The sequence below is a fragment of the Suricata suricatta genome, chromosome 5, assembly GCF_006229205.1.
Source record: "Suricata suricatta isolate VVHF042 chromosome 5, meerkat_22Aug2017_6uvM2_HiC, whole genome shotgun sequence".
Classification (NCBI taxonomy): domain Eukaryota; kingdom Metazoa; phylum Chordata; class Mammalia; order Carnivora; family Herpestidae; genus Suricata; species Suricata suricatta.
In genome coordinates this window covers 55,817,662-55,834,953 of record NC_043704.1, presented here as the reverse complement: position 1 = coordinate 55,834,953, position 17,292 = coordinate 55,817,662, and the positions used below count along the sequence as shown (strand labels likewise).

Sequence of the window (17,292 nt, the reverse complement as noted above, 5' to 3'; positions counted from 1 at the left end):
AGAGAGAGGGAGACATAGAATCCATAGCAGGTTCTAGGCTCTGAGCTCTCAGCACAGACCTCGATGTGGGGCTCGAACCCACGAACCATGAGATCATGACCTCAACCAAAGTTGGAGACTTAACCGACTGAGCCACCCAGGCACTTCAACAGATAATTTATTTTAGAGTTAACCAGAAAGTTGTATTGTTTTAAATGAAGCATTTGATAGATGTATTAATAATTTACCTTCGGTTAATTTGAGTGACTTGTCATCTTGTGTTAGAAATAATCCAGGGGCTTCTGAGTGGCTCATTCAGTTAAGCAGATAACTCCTGATTTCAGCTCTGGTCATGATCTCACAGTTTGTGAGATCAAGCCCCACATCGGCTCCATGCTGACAGCATGGAGCCTACTTGGGATTCTCTCTCTCCCTCTCTCTATGTTCCTCCTCTGATCATATGCATGCGTGCTCTCTCTCTCCCTCTCTCAAAATAAATAAACTAACTTAAAGAAAAAGAAATAGTCCAGTTTAATTTTTCCAAAGAAGAAATACAGGTGAAACACACATGAAAAGATCCTCAACATCACCCATCATCAGGGAAATACAGATCAAACCATGATGAGATACCACCTCACACCTGTCAGAGTGGCTAAAATGAACAACACAGGAAACAACAGATGTTAGTGAGGGTACAGAAACAGGGGAACCCCCTTACACTGTTGGTAGGAATGCAAACTGGTGCAGCCACTCTTGAAAACAGTATGAAGGTTCCTCAAAAAGTTAAAAATAAAACTACCCTATGACCCAGCAATTGCACTGTAGGTATTTATAGGTATTTACCCAAAGGACACAAAAATACTAATTCGAAGGGACACATGCACCCCAATGTTTATAGCACCATCAATACCAAATTATGAAAAGAGCCCAAATGTCCATCAACTGATGAATGGATAAAGAAGATTTGGGATGTGTGTGTGTGTGTGTGTGTGTGTGTGTGTGTGTGTGTGTAAAATGGGATATTATTCAGCCTTCAAAAAAGAATGAAATCTTGCCATGTGCAGCAATGTGGATATAGCTAGAGTATTAGGCTAAGCGAAATAAGTCAGAGAAAGACAAATACCATATGATTTCACTTATATGTGAAATTTAAGAAATAAACAGATGAACATGGATGGGTGTGGGAGGGAAGTGGAGGCAAGCCATTAAAGACTCTTAACTAGAGAGAACAAACTGGGGGTTCCTGGAGGGAAGGTGGGTCGGGGGACTAAATAGGTGATGGGTATAAAGAAGGGCACTTGTGATGAGCACTGGGTGTTGTGTGTAAGTGATGACTCACTAAATTCTATACCTGAAATTAATATTACAGTGTATGTTAACTAACTATAAAATTTAAATTTTAAATTTAAATAAAAACTTTAAAGAACATTTACGTTAGAAAATTTGTCATTAAAAAAAGAGTAAATAGTCCAGTCTGGAATTATTGCATCAAATCCTATGGCATACACTTTGGAACCTTGATCATCCAATCCTGCACATGCTGAAAGAAGGCAAAACTGATTTTGGAAGGAAATTTCGACCCTGCCTATAGGTTCTCCCTGGATCTACCTCTGAATGAAAGCAGAATGGGCTTTGATAGCTTTCTATTCTGGGACTTGTCTCAGTTATGTTCTCAAAATGTTTTAAGAGAATATCGAAGCTATTTCCCTCTCAGCTGACAACCTGCCCTAAAATGGCAACAGAGTACTGAACTTCAGGTTATAGTCAGAAAATAAAAATTTAAATGCTTTGTTGCTCTGTTTGTTCTCTTTCATTTTGTACATTTCCTGCCTATGTTATCAGGGAAAAATCTGGTTTTAAGAAAAAAAGAACCAACTGTATAAAACTTGCTATTAAATTAATTAATTATAAGGATTCTATGGACTAGAAGATATGGTTTAACATATCATTTGGTATCTCAGGTAGAAGAAGCTGGGAATTTCCTAAAGAACAGTCATATTTTTGCTCTTCTAGTTTATGTGAAAATTACTATTGGCCATCTCTCTGTATGCATCATTTGATACACAATCTATCTTAAGCAAATATCTTGAATTATATGATGTAATTATTTTTGTAACCTAATCATATCCATGGCTCCTTGTTTTCCTTTGTCTTGACCTATTTGGTTACCCTTTACACTGTGCTATATACTTCTATTACCTCTCTTTCCAGGGGAGAGGTGAGAAAGCAAATAAAAAAGTTCTCTAGAACTTATCCTTGAGAGAACTAACAATTTACCTCCTACTTAGTGTTTTCTTTCCTTTCCAGTTCTTACAGCATCTAGTATCTAGTATAGATTCAATAAATGGTTGTGGTTTGGGTAAATAAAGTAGAGCACAGTGTGAAAAGGGATACTTCAAGGCAAAACCCCTAATCTTATTTTTATAATTACACTGATTCTAGCTATAAAGTATTCTATAATTTGCACAAAATTATATTTCAATAAGAAATTTCTCTTTATTCTTTGTAATTAAAAGAAGCACTGAAAAAGTTGTATCAGTCCGTTAATTGGGACAAGAAGATAATTTGCTCTCAACTACGAAGAAACAACCAAATCAATGTCATGAGCCTACATTTTACATAAAGGCTTTAAGGAAAGTCCTGGTAATTTTCATGAAAAGTGTCAGCAACAGTTAGGCCAAAACACAGGCCAAATTCTGAAGGATGGGGCATACTTAGCATAGTTTCTGGTTTTCCTATTGATTTGGGGAGTCTACAATCCCTTCTTCTGTTTTCCAAGATTTTTTCCTGGTGTAATGTGATCCAAGTTTTAAACAGAAAGATTTTCATTTATAAGCTTTGTATTTCATGACATTCTTGGTAGCTTTAATGGTTTTTTTAAAAAGGATTTTATTTTTAAGTAATCTCTATACCCAATGTGGAGCTCAAACTTACTACCCTGAGATCAAGAGTCACATGCTCTAGTGACAGAGTCAGCCAGACACAGCTTTCATAATATTTTGATTGTCAACAATAAATGCCCCCATTTTGAAAAACAAAAAGTATACACAGATAAGAAGGTACTGAGTAGCTAAAATGGAGATTTTCAACTTGAATGTCAGATCTGTGTAGATGTGAATACACGTGCACACACACTTTCATACCTCCGTTTATTCGTATGCAACATGAGTATCTCCAGATGCAAGTAGGTATCTATTCAGTACAGATAATGCTTCTTATAATGTTGGGTTCACAAAGTCCTTGAAAATTCTTGCCCAACAAATGCAATCTTTAGTATCATTATTCCATAACTGTAGTTACTTTTATTTAAAAAGCTTTTTATCAATTTAAAAAGAACTCCCACACAATTTGAATTTAGCTATTTACACTGTTAAAAAGCCAAAGGCCTCAAGAAGTTATAAGTGAGGCAGTGACAGCAGAAAAACCATGATTTAAGTTTTTATATAGCTTTCAACTGCCAGGGGTTAATAGTAGTAGCTTTAATTATAGGACCTCTGGCTCCCTTAAAGCCAACAGTACTTGGCAGGCACTGTATTTAGCATTCACACTTGCATGTGCTCTGGAGGGAAGCCTACCTAAAGCAAATGTATTGTCTTTCTGCTGACAGGTTTGACTTGTAGCACAGAAGCCTTTATTTAAACAACTAACAACAGAAAAGCAATACATATAATGGCTTAATTGTTTCTCCTTCAGGGAGTCTGTAACTGAGACAAGTGCACACATTTTTAGTACATAGGATATGGCATTTCATGATGGTTTCTCTTTCTTGGCTTGCAAACTCTGTCAGAGCACTGACCATTTCCTTTTTGCATCCCATGAATGTGTAAATCTACTTTAGACACCCCAAAAAGTTCAAAGAAAAAGTTCTGATGAAACAATCCCCCTGGGTTCTACTTACACAGAATTTTTCTTACTGTGATATCTTGGTGTGGAACTAGATGCATTCTTGATGACTCTTTGTGGCATATTGTGAGTATCCACACACACACCCCTTGCGTTGCAATCACCCCATCAATAAAAGACATTAGAGTCATAGATAGAAGCACTGGAAGGGATTCTCAAATCTACTCCCAGGCTTTCAAGTAAATTAAATATTGTTTTTAGTGCAAACTTTGAAATCTGTCAATCTTAAATAAGTGTCTGTTACGAATAGAGGGTTATTTGAAAAGTGGATAGTGAGGGGTGCCTGGGTGGCTCAGTCGATTGGGCGTCCAACTTGGGCTCAGGTCATGAACTCATGGTCTGTTGGTTCTGGCCCTGCTTTGGACTCTGTGCTGACAGCTCAGAGTCTGGAGCCTGCTTTGGATTCTGTGTCTCCCTCTCTCTCTCTGTCCCCTCCCCTGCTCACTCTCTGTCTCTCTCTCACTCTCAAAAATAAAATAAAAACCTCCCCCCCCCAAAAAAAAGAAAAGAAAAGTGGATATGAGTGTTGAGGAAGGACTATGCTGGGGAGATGCACAACAGCAGTGTAGGGCATTGGAATGTCTGCTTCAACGTGCAGAGGAAGAATCTGTGTGGTTACTTAGGAGCTGAGTGACTGCCTACGTATCACTGAACCTCACTAAGCCAGTTGTAAAGTTGAAGTTCAGATCCCCATCTGTGTGACATCAAGATCCCTCTTTCTAGTACATCATGGTTGCTCTTAAGTAACACTGAATTTGTTAACAAGAACATGCACGTGGAGTGAGGTGGAGGAGATTTTAAGACAGTATAATTCCTCCAATACTGGGCTACTTGGCACTTCTATCATTAAACTTTAATTAGGACTGGTCAACTTGAGAAGTCCTATTAAGATTGAAGTGTTGACAAAATCCTCACTGTTGATGAGTCTTTATATTTACTCTTTCAGTTTATTACTGTGCTTACTGTTTTCTGTTGGAGAAGCTTGGTGAGATTCTCTGAAGATGCCCTGGTTGTGTGGAAACTTTCATCCAACAAAATTTTAATGACTCTGTTCCTTTAATGTTTTAAGAAGGTCTGTTAATTTTTTCTCTCTTCTTTCTTGTTCAGGAATACTGAGAAAATTAAATGAAATTTAACATGCCTGGAAACGTGACCAGTAATGATGTTGATGATGATTATCTTGTTTCTTAATTTAACAAACACTTGTGTTGAGGGTAATGATGTTTATTATTAGCTAGAAATGTGCGCACATTTATTTCTCAGAGTTATGATTTATAAGTGACCATCTTTCCTGAATTGACTAAAATCACTGCAAACATTAACTAAATTAAAGGATGAAATACATTGTCTTTGACCCATCGTTGACTTAAAGAACATCTAAGTTTAAAAGATGTTTCATAAATTAGTCCTGTCTAGTCTCTAAAGGAGAGGCTCACTGCCTAGTCTCTAAAGATTGAGGCTCAAGGGAAAAGAAAACTGAGAAAGGACAATGAAAATCCTTTTTTTTTTTTTTTTTGAAAAACAACAATGTGTAACTAAATCATGGCTTATTCTTTAAACTAAGGGTAACCCACAGGAATTGTTTCTGCCATTTGACTCAGCTAATATTGATTTTATGAGCATGCAGAAACACAGTAAGAATTATACCAGCCCATTGACTGACGCAGTGAATACAAGGCATCTAGATAGAAGAAAAAGAAAGATTTGCATCTTTTCTTTTCATACCTGGTTTTAGTTAATTAGGAATAATTTCACTTTTTCACATTATTTTCTGTTTTAACCTCACCTGTCTAAATATAAAACATTACCATCTGACTCTCTTCTTTCACATTGTTTCCCCCCCTCCTTTTAAGATATGAGTCTTTAACAGTAAACTTTTGATATTTTTATCTCTTCTGTGGAATTGTAGAAGCTCTCAACTGACAGTGGAGGAACTACTGTATTATCTCTAAAGAGAAAATCTAAACTATGAAATTGTATGGAAGAAATTTTATCACATCTATCATAAAATTAGAATCAAGTAATCCCGGAAATAGTTGAATGCCATATTCAATGCCTTGGGCCTTCCCACCCTTCCTGAGTTTCCCAACTCCATCAGCTCATAGCCAATATTCATAGTATTGCCATGTCTAATTTTTCCAAAGCACTAGCAAAACTGCAACAATTTGTTTTGTTTTTTGCTCATCTATGAACCTGGAAAAAAATAAAGACAGGTGTGAAAATTGTATGTATCATATGTAGGTATCATACAATTAATCACCTGTGTGATTAATCCAATTGTTTTTAAACTTTGGCAAAAATTTGGGAAGCAAATTCACAGATTATATATAATATCTTTACCCTAAGAGTGGCTCATACAAATTGATACTAATAGAGGGCGCCTGAGTGGTTTAGTCAGTTAAGCGTCCAACTTCTACACAGGTCATGATCCCGAGGTCCATGAGCTCCAGCCCCACCTAGGGCTCTGTGCTGACAGCTCAGAGCCTAGAGCCTGCTTCAGATTCTGTGTCTCCCTCTCTCTGCCCCTCCACTGCTCATGCCTCTGTCTCTCCCTCTCTTCCTCTCAAAAGTAAATAGACATTTAAAAAAAATTGATAAACAAATTGATATTAAAAGTATGATAAAGCACAGTAATTAAGCAAAAGATACAATCAGACAATGCACAAATTGTACAATTATAGTTTAAAAACCCATGTAAAAAATGGTTAGCTTCATTATAATCAAAGCCAACAGGTTAGCATATTACACTTTTATTTGTAAAGATTTTTTTTAGATGATACCAAACTCTTCAGGAGAGTGAATGCTAGGATGAGAGTGAATTGGTATCACTCTTGGAAAAGCATTTTGGTAATATTGAGATTTAAAGTGTTCATAACCTCTTGCTCAGTAATGCCAACTCTAGAAACTTTTCCCATGAAAATAGCCTTCAATATAGAAAAAGCTATAGAGATGTTCAACTTTCTGTCATTTAAATATAATACAACTAGATACAACACAGATGTCAAACAGTAAAAAAACTAAGGCAACTATTATTAACCCAATGAATGTCATATTCTATATTCATCTAAAATGATTAGAGAGAAGTTATTATAAAAAGGGAAATATTTATGTTCTAATGTTAGAAAAAATCTGGAAATATGATTTTGTGTTCATTGTTAATTCAGGTAAAAAAGCAAACAATATAGAATGTGTAGAAATAAAAGTAGGAATGAAATACAACATAATATCTTGTGATTTTTTAAGGTGATGGGGCGCTATGGAAATTTTTTTCTTCTTCACGTATATTTCATAGTTCTCCTATTTCATATGTGTGTTTTCTTTTACAACAAAAAGTTGTTTATTAAAGAAATAAAAAGTATATAAAATAATAAAAGAGGAATAAACTATCAATATGGAACAGACACTTGGCTAATTGATAGGGATTCAACCCTTCCAATCCACGATGCAAGCCATCAAATTTTCTCTGGCCTTTGCAGAATGGTCAGCTCTCTGATACTGACAATTGAATTAATGTCTGGGAAGATAATAAAATTCTTAAACTCAAAGGAATTATAATGTGATTAGTACTAACCTACGTTATAACTAAACTAAAGAGGAGTACCCATGATTTACAAGTTTCTTTAAAATACAGATAGTTTAAAGGGCATAATTATCAGTACACACTGGTGAATACCAATGAAAGCTACAACTAGCTTTATATTAAAAAATCTTCCATTTTTGCCCTTTAAGAGAAAATAACTTATGTTTATTAAAATATTTCAAAGTATGTTCTAATAATACTAAAAGTTCTCTCACACTTTAAAAATAATGTGTAAACTGATTAACTTCTCGAATGTTAAGTGTTATTTGGCTAGGGATATGGAAATTATTTAGTGAATTTTTAGGCATAGGAATAGAACAAAAGAATTAAAAATACCACTTACCTGGCATGCTTCTTTTCTCAGAGAAATCCTTATGTAGCCATAAGGCAAATGTATGGGTTAAAAATGCTCCCACAACCTTTAATTTCCTAAGCAATGTTGCTCTGTTGCTTTAGAAGCAGTGTGCCAGTAAAACTTGTCTTTAACTGTACCTCAGTTTTCTCTCTCTTCTGTGTCTTGAAATCTTTCGTGTGTACTTTGTTCAGTTACAAACAGGAAATGTGGTGATGGAGGCTTCTAGAGTTTTGATCTGAAACCAGTACGCTCTTGAATTTTTGTATTATGTGACAAGAAGAGTCCCACAAGCCTCTGCATTCTGGTATTTGGATTTCTATCAATACCTGAATCTAATTTAAAAATAATAATGAAAGCAAAGTCTGGGAGGGATCTCCCATCTCTCTGGAGAGAATCCAGAAATCTCCTCACAAGTGAGTTCACATGGGAGCAAAATAAAACATGTCACACTAGGGAGGAAACAGTGAGAAGCCCAGGTGTGCACAGCTGTTGGTGGTGTTTTCTTTGGGGCAAAATGGAGGAAAAGGAATTGGTGCTTTTTGAACATTGCTATGTATCAGGTGCCTTCTTCACCTGGTCCCACTGGGAAACTGGGTGCCTGCCTTCTATCCTGACAACGCTCACTCCACCCAACGTGAGGTAAGTCCCTCTGTCCAATCTAGGGCCACTTGGCAACAAGCTCCAGCTCTCAATGCACAACAAATAATCCTAAGTTACTCAATGTTGGTGTGTATAAGTATGTTAAGTGGCACAACTTTAATATGCATATTCCTGAGCCTTATTGAATCAGAATATTTGGAGCAGAGCCCAGGAATCTGCATTTTTACAAGTGCTCCCTGGTTATTTTAAAATATAGGTGTGTTCTGGACAATACTCTAAAAGACTCCTGTATATGTCAATGGTGTGTTTTATTTTTACTCTACTCAGATAAAGATGGTCTTGGCAGGATCTATGATGATGGTCTGTATGTGTTTCGGTGTACATATATCTGCTGCATATTGTGTGCTTTGGATATTTGCTCATGGGTTCCATGCATATTTGCTCATGGATTCCACCAGTTTTCTTTAATTATAGAATGATGAACCTGAATCCAGTTTAGTACAAAAGGGGATGTACACAAACTTTAAGAGCTTAAAGGAAAACTTAAAAATGAGACTTCTGATGCACAGACTCAGAACAAATATTAAATGGCATGCAGGATATCTTACTCTTGCTCATTCTCTAAGATTCTTGGGGGGCAGAGAGAGTACTGATCTTATACATCATGAAAACCCCAGCATCTACAGTAATGTCTGACATGTTGTTAAGTTTAAGTAAATATTCTCACAAGGATTAAATAAATAAAAGAATATTAATCTTCTACTTTCTCCTTGCTCTATTATAGAAAACACATCCAAGTAAATAAAATACAGTGCTTCTTTATTCTTTGAACAAAGCTGACTAAACACTAACAGATCTTTCCACTTCAATCACTTGTCCCCCTCCCCAATATTTCTTGCGTACCGTTGAATCAGAATCTGTAAAAACTGAAAGAGACCATAGTCTAATCTAAAAAAGCATTTTCAAAAATGTGTTTCATAGAACACCAGGCCTTAAAGAAAATTTGGGAAAAAATGTTCCTTCAACAGATATATTTGGAAGAACTTTTATTTTCACCTTCATGGATTCATATTAGTATATTAAAGGCTTAGGTAAGTCCTACAAAAGTAAACCCAAGAAACCATTTTAACAGAGCTTTTTCTAACCTATTTAGCTAGAGAACTTTTTGTTCAGCACCATCCATTAGCAAAGTAACAGGTTGTATGAAGCAGGTGTGGATGCCCACAGACCAAGAGCTCAAGGGAATAGAAGTCTCAGGTTCATGTAGGACCAGTAGATAACAAAGAATTATAAGGATCCAGTCAAGAATTAGGTGGGACACAGGAATGGAGATTTATTCAAAAGAAGAGAGCCCAGCTGTGGAGCAGTTTTGAGGAGTTGAGCTTTGGACCTAAGATGGGATAACTGGTCAGGAGGATAGAGGTCCCCATCCCCAAAGGGAAATGCATCGATTGCCTAAGCAGGAACATGGAACCTTGGGCAAAGTAGATGCCCATTTGTATCAGCTGGGGCCCCCAGAGGACATAAGAGAGAGAAGGAATCTCAGGAATGGAGGTTTATGTGTAGGCACGCCTTTTAGAGCAAAAACTGTGCAGAGGGTGGGGAGAAAAGCAAAAAGGATGCCCTTATTGACCCATAAAACACAAACCCAGAAACAAGGGTGTTCAGTGATTGGCTTTGGATATGAAGAAGGTCAGCTTTAGTAAGAATAATTCAGGTGCAAATGCAGGAATTCTATGGTTAGCCCAGGAAGTGTATGTCTCAGGATACTCCAACAGGGAGATAGACTCAAACCGAGTGAACCAGCTATGGCAGTACCCAAAGCTGGCTAAGGGCTTCCCTGCCCCAAATCTGTGAACTTACACATACCAGTCTTCAGAGATCTGGGGAAGTCAAGAGCAGAGGAGACAGTCAGGGACCGGGAAAGGGTATATCCTACTCCTTCAAGTCAGTAAGGCAGCCTGTGATACATGCTGAGTGATTACTTACTAGCTTCACAGAGTTGATGAACGTGATGCTTGATTGGCATCTCTAAAATAGTAAAACTTAGGCTGATAAATCCAAACTGCTGCCCAATTTCTAATTACTGTAATATTTTTGAAAAGTGATCTACATGACAGATTTCCTCATTCTATTGATTTATAAAATCAGGAAATAGAGCAAGATTGTCCAAGGTCACACAGAAAGTCTGTGCCTGTGCATTAGATAGTTCACATATGTTTGAAATTCACCAGGGGGGGGGATAGCTTTTCATTAAATATAGTGGCTGAGCACAGGGAGACATTATCAGAATATTAAAAGCCTGTGTGTGGATTTGTGTTTGTTATGAAATACATTAGTGAGTACAGTCAGATATTTGAATGATGGCTTCATGAGTCATGTTCAAATAATAAATAAACATGAGGCTTTAGTAGTACTTTTTAATGACTTGGGTTATCAAAATGAAGTTTAGCAGGTAGCTGGTTAAGCAGATCTGTCCTGACAAGGTTGAAGCCGTTAAAAATGTAGGAAATTTGGGGAGAAGGTATGTAGTTTTGACGGGCACCTGTCAAGGAGTGAGAATTTTAAGGCCAACAAAATTGAGGTTTTGTTGCCTAAAGAAATGAAAAGTGCACCCTGAATGGCAGTTGCCATTCAGGACTTACAGACTCAGAAAAATGGGTCAGAGTGGGTAGAAGGAAGCCCAGTTTTCAAATCCCTTTTTTGAGGGTCATCTATTATTTTAAACTTCATCACTTTAGTATATATATTTATATCTGTATATATATACACAAATATATATTATATATACACATATATAGGAATCTGTATTTTAAAGTTCAAGGGGTTTCAAACTATTTTTTTATGGGTTTTTTTTTTTTTGAGAGACAGAGAAAGACAGCACGAGCAGGGGAGGGTCAGAGAGAGAGGGAGATACAGAATCTGAAGCAGGCTCCAGGCTCTGAGCTAGCTGTCAGCCCAGAGCCCGATGCGGGGCTCGAACCCATGAACCGTGAGATCATGACCTGAGCCAAAGCCGGATGTGTAACCGACAGAGCCACCCAGGCGCCCTTCAAACTATTAACAGTAGTTACTAGCAGGGGATTGCCTGGGACTAACGCTTTACACTTTATAAATTTGTCTACTGTTTAAATTATTTACAAAACCATGCAATAAATAAAATAGTTGGAATAAAAGATGCCTTTTTATTTTGAAGCCTCTTTGGAATACCTTTGTTTTATACAAACAGAACTTATCTCACTGTGTGACTTTTCTTTATTCTGGTAAATGATTCTTTAGCAAGACTGAAGCTGGTATGCAAAGAACTTTATGAAAGGAGTGGAGGGACTCTTGTCCTTCCAATTATGCTCTTGTAAATTATGAAATTATTCAAAATTAATTATGGTGTTACAATTGCATCTGATTAGACTATACTGATGATTCATATTTTCATTGAGTTTACACTATAAGATCCTCCAGAAAACATAATTATTCCAGTGGAAAGTTAAAAAAAAAATAGAACAATGCATGCATTTGGTGTAAGATTCTCACCTCTTTTTATTATACTTATTAAAACCCCTTAGGACCAGAATTCTTGGAAAATCAAATACTGAAATTAAAGAGTAGATAAAATTCAGAAACAGCCAGTAATGGCTAATAGGAGATACAGTACATCTTCCTACATGTGAAAGTCTTAAATTTCAAATTTTCTAGAAGAAAACAATTTGCCCCATTACAAAAATTTCTATGTAATTCCCCGGAGAGAATGCTATTAGTAAAGTCAAAGCATTCTGAAAAATTGTGTTTTCACTTGAAACACAACGGGCTCAAAGTAAATCCAGTTTATGAATGTATAAGAAGTTTTATGGTAACTTCTTATAGCTTTAGTGAGCTAATATACAATTTGTCCTCTTGAAAGGAGGATATATTCAGTATTTCCAAAAATTATTTCATGAGAGAAACATCCTCTAATTTTATTATTTTGTCAAAGCCTTTTGCAAGACTATTGCTCTGAGGTATGTATTTTAGGAAACACTGGATCAAGCAAAGTTTCTTCTTGTTTAACTGGCTCTTCTGACCTCCTTCCACATTCAGAGCCTGGCTTACTTGAGGGACACTACAGATAATGTCAACTTTACCACCTATATGTGAATTTCCATCTATAGCAATGTTTTGCCTGAGATTATAAAGAGATGAGCCCTTAAAATTCAGATGTCCCAGGACAGGTAACACAATTAGCATCCTCAGAATAGCCTTCCCAGTAGGACTAGTTCTAGTGGAACTTCCACCTAATTTGACATATGGTAGACTAAATTTTGATCAAAAGAAGAGATTTGAGATGAGGACATTTCTAGAAGGTAAGCTCTAGTTGGAGGTCCCGAGGTACTAGAAACATAGAATGGGATCCAGAACACCAAGAAGTGATGCACCAGTCGGCATCCTGGCTGGAAACAGATGCAACTATCAGAAGGGTTCATTGAATGAGTTTAATGAAGGGACTGTTTGCAGATGTGCAGCCTGGCCTAATGAGAAGAACAAGGGAAGGAGAAACATGTCCAGGTTAACAACAGAGGAGGCCATGACAACTCCTAGGCTTGAAGGTATTAGAGAAATATCCACTACTGCAACCTAGTAAGATAAATAGCTTTAAGAAAGGGTTGCCTGACAAGAAGTATGGCTTTCAGTTAAAAAACAAAACAAAACAAAACAAAAAACAAAAAACACAGCTCTTAGTGGTTATAACCAGGCAAGGAGGGAGTTGCAGGAAGACATGCCTATTTTGCTTTCCTCGGCCCTCCAATCTTCCACCCATTTTCCTCATCAGTCAAACCTAACGAAGTCAGAGGGAAAGGCAGCCCTAGTGAAGTAGTCCTTAGAAGTCAGCCTCCTATGGGTCAAAGCAGAGCGAAGAACAGAGCATGGATCTGGAGTGATAAACATGTGACTAAGGGGTGCTGAGAATGAACTTAATTTTAGATAGATACTATCTGTCCTGTCAGACATGGACTTTACCATTTTATAAGTAGACTTATTCTCCAGATCACAGAGGTGTAAATAAGAGCATTTAATTTCAAGATTTTTAACTATATTCATTAAGACAAGTTTATTGACCCTAAAATAATACTTGAGATATTCTAAATCATGTTAAGTTGGTTCTGTCATAGTTTAAACTAAGGATAAAAGCAAGTATAAAGGGGGAAAATGCCTAAAATCACCATTTGAAAATTAAGAAATACTTTTCCTGGAAAATTGCTACAGTTTCAGGTAAGAACGGTAGCAATCCATGCTCTTCTGGCCTCAGTTGCTCTTATTCCCTGTCTTCTTCTTCCTTTGTTGCTTTCTAGCTTACTGGCCTAAAAATGGCAGAAAAACCAATGCTTTAAAACCAGGGGTAGCAGACTTGATTTGGGGTGAGGGGAGTGGAGGAGGAGAGCAAAGGGGAAGGACAGGTGTGCAAGCCCCAACACTGCTGGTTAAAAGTGGAGCCTCATTTCAGAATGAATGGGGAAAGCCTACAAATTTACTAGTCCAGATTGCAGGTCTGGTTTAGGACAATGATCTTCCAGACAAAATTTAATAGTGAAAGCCGGAATAGTGCTGAGAGAAACTCTCCACTCATCCCTGGCTGACACTTACTTATGTAAGCATGGTGTCAGACCTAAGAAAGACCAGGGAAAAATGAAAGCCAAGGTAGACATGAGAGGTACCTACAACTGTGAAGGTGTTCTTCGATACACACATACCTCAAGCAAAGGAAGCCTTAGAAAATTAACATGTCTGCTCAAATCATTGGCAGTCCACTAAACTATGCAGACAGGAGAATGGGGGAGTACAAGGAAGGAATGCTGAGAAATAAAAACAAAGCAAAACAAACAAACAAAAAACTGAGCAGACACATTGTCAGTTTCAGAAGAAGAGAGAATCTGCAATTTAAGTTCAGGCAAGTTATTAAAACAAACAAGGAAACAACAAAATCCCACAATACAGTGAGCCTTAAGAAAATGAAACAATACACAAAGGCTACAATATGTTACCTGAAATTATTATTTTCACATAACCATTACAAGATTTACAAGAAACAGAAGAGTGCAAACCATATTCAAGAGGGGGGAAAAAAGCAGTCAGTAGAAATGGACTTTTGAAAACCCAGATGAAAGAACCAAATGGAAATTCTAAAGTTGAAAAGTATAATAACTGAAATTTGAAAATTCACTAGGTGGGCTCAACAGCATATTTGAAACAGTAGAAGCCTTAGTGAATTAAAAGATAGATCAATAGAAATTATCTAATCCAAAGAACAAAAATAAGATGTTGAAAAAAAAAAGAATAGAGTCTCAGAGATCTGAGGGACAATTTCAAGAATTCCAGCATAAGTTTATTAGGATGCATATGGAGAGGAGAGAAAGGAGAAAATTATTTGAAAATATAATGGTTGAAAACTTCCCATTTTGAAGAAAAACATTTATTTCCCAACTCAAGAAGCTCCATGAACAACAAGTAGATATATAAAAGAAATACATAAGATATATAAAAGATATACATAAAAGAAAGTGCAACCAGACAAATGACATTCAAATTCCTGAAAACTAAAGAAAAGAGAAAATCTGACAGCAGCAAGAGAAAAGTAACTCATTGTATGGAAGGTGAAAACAATGTGATTAATAGTTAACTTCTTATAAAAAAAATGTGGAGAAGGAGTGACATAGTTAATGCCCTGAGAGAAAAAAACAGGTCAACCAAGAATTCTATAGCCTAGTGAAATTATCCTTAAAGGAACAAAAGCAAAATAAAGACATCCTCAGATGAACCAATATGGTAGAATCAATTGCTAGCAGATTTGACTTACAGGGAAAAACTAGGGAAGTCCTTCAAGCAAAAGGTAAATGACACCAGATAGTAACTCAGATCTGCAGGAAGGAGTGGAGAGGACCAGAAATATGTGAGCAGATGAAGACTATGTGTGTACATGTATAATTTTTTTCTTTTCCTTCCTTAATTTCTTTAACCCCAGAACATTATTTAAAGCCATAATTCTAACAGTATTATTAGGTTTATAATATGCATGAAGGATTTATGTATGTGACAATAACACAAAGGAATGGGGAGAAATGAAATGGAGTTGTGCTGGTAGGCTATATTTCATTTAAATTAAGTCTGTGTTAGCTTTAAGTGAATTGTGAAAGTTAAAGATGAATATTTTAACCCCTTGAGCAACTAACAACAAAAAACCTCAATACATCTAAAATATTGGGGAATTAAATGGTATCCAAAAAGCTTTGTTTAAAACAAAAGACAATGGAAGAATAGAGGAACAAAAAAGAAAGGAGATAGGTAGAAAACAAACAGCAAAATCAATGTAATAGCAAAATTTAATGTAATCAATAATTACATTAAGTGGAAAAGGCAAAAGTGGAATGTACAAAAACAAACAAACTAAACACTAAAAACAAGATCTTACTCTCTGTCTACAAAGGAATACTTAAAATTCAAAGATACAATTACATGAATATAAAAGGATGGGAAAAAATGCCTGCCTACAGTATTCATAACAGAGTTGGAGTGGTTAGTCTTACATGAGATGAATAGACCTCAATACAAAGATTATTACAAGAGATGGTTTTATTCATAACATTTCATAGTGACAAAAGGTCAATACATGAGAAAGATATAAGAATTATAAATATATGCTAATAACAGAAACTGAAATGAAGCAAAAACCGACAGAATTTAAGGAGAAATAGAAAATACAATGGCCATAGTTGGAGATTTAGCAACTCCTATCTCAGCAATTGATAAAAGCAAGAGGAAATGAATAAGGATATAGAACCTTGAACGACACCATTGACCAAATGAATCTGACATTTAAAGAATACTCTCCACATGGCAGCAGCAAAATACATTGCAACATTGCAGACACGGAACGATATTTAGGACAGACAATACGCTATTCCCTAAAACAAGTCTCAAAAAATTAAAAGGTTTGAAATAATACAAAGTGCTTTTTTGTCATAACAGAATTAAATTAGAACTATAAAGTAGAAAGGTATTTGAAAATCCCCAAATATTTGGAAGATAAACCACAGACTTCCAAATAACTGATGGGCAAAGAACTCACAAGGGAAATTGTACAATACTTTAAACTCAGTAAAAACAACAATACAATATATCAAAAAGTCGGAGATGTAGCTAAAGCAATGCTTAGAAGGAAATATAGTTCATAAAATGCTTACTTACATGGTTAAAGATAAAAAATCTAAATCAAAACTTACCTTATCTTGACAAGCAACAAGGCAGAAATCAAACTTAGAGTAGATAGAAGGGAATAATAAAGATCAGAGCAGAAGCCAATGGAACAGAAACAGAAAAACATTGGAAAGTATCAGTGGAACCCAAAGCTGGTTCTTGGTCAAGATCCATAAAATTGATACATGTAAGTACACATCTTACAGGAATTAAAAGAATTATAAGGAAATATAAACAACTTTTTATGCCTGTAAATTTAACACTTAGAAGAAATGGATAAATTCCTAGAATGTACAAATTACCAAAACTGACTTATAAAGTAATGGAAAACCTAAAGAGACTTACACAAAATAAGGAAATTATCGACTGAAAACGAGAAGAGGGAAACTGAAGTGGAGAGTTTACTTTATAAAATTCTATATTGTTTGAATCTTTTACAATAGGAATGTAGTCATGATTTGTTTGTGTGATAATAAAAATGCCTGGTTTTGCCAAATATTGTTGTTTTACATTTCAGCCTGGCAAACTCATAGGACATTGACCCAACACCACACTTACATAGCTTTTTTTTTTTTAATAGTTTATTGTCAAATTGGTTTCCATACAACACCCAATGCTCTTCCCCACAAGTGCCCTCCTCCATCACCACCAC

At 36.1% G+C, this 17,292-nt stretch overlaps 1 protein-coding gene across 1 annotated transcript in view; it reads right to left on the bottom strand.

Annotated features, from left to right (window-relative positions):
- LOC115291709 (T-cell receptor-associated transmembrane adapter 1) overlaps positions 1–8,060 on the bottom strand; it is a 39,119-nt gene extending 31,059 nt beyond the window's left edge. The window contains exon 1 of the mRNA XM_029939260.1: positions 7,806–8,060. Within this exon, the coding sequence (XP_029795120.1) occupies positions 7,806–7,812 (7 nt within the window). The 5' untranslated portion in view covers positions 7,813–8,060. The remainder of the gene's footprint in view (positions 1–7,805) is intronic.
- Positions 8,061–17,292: the final 9,232 nt, after the last annotated feature.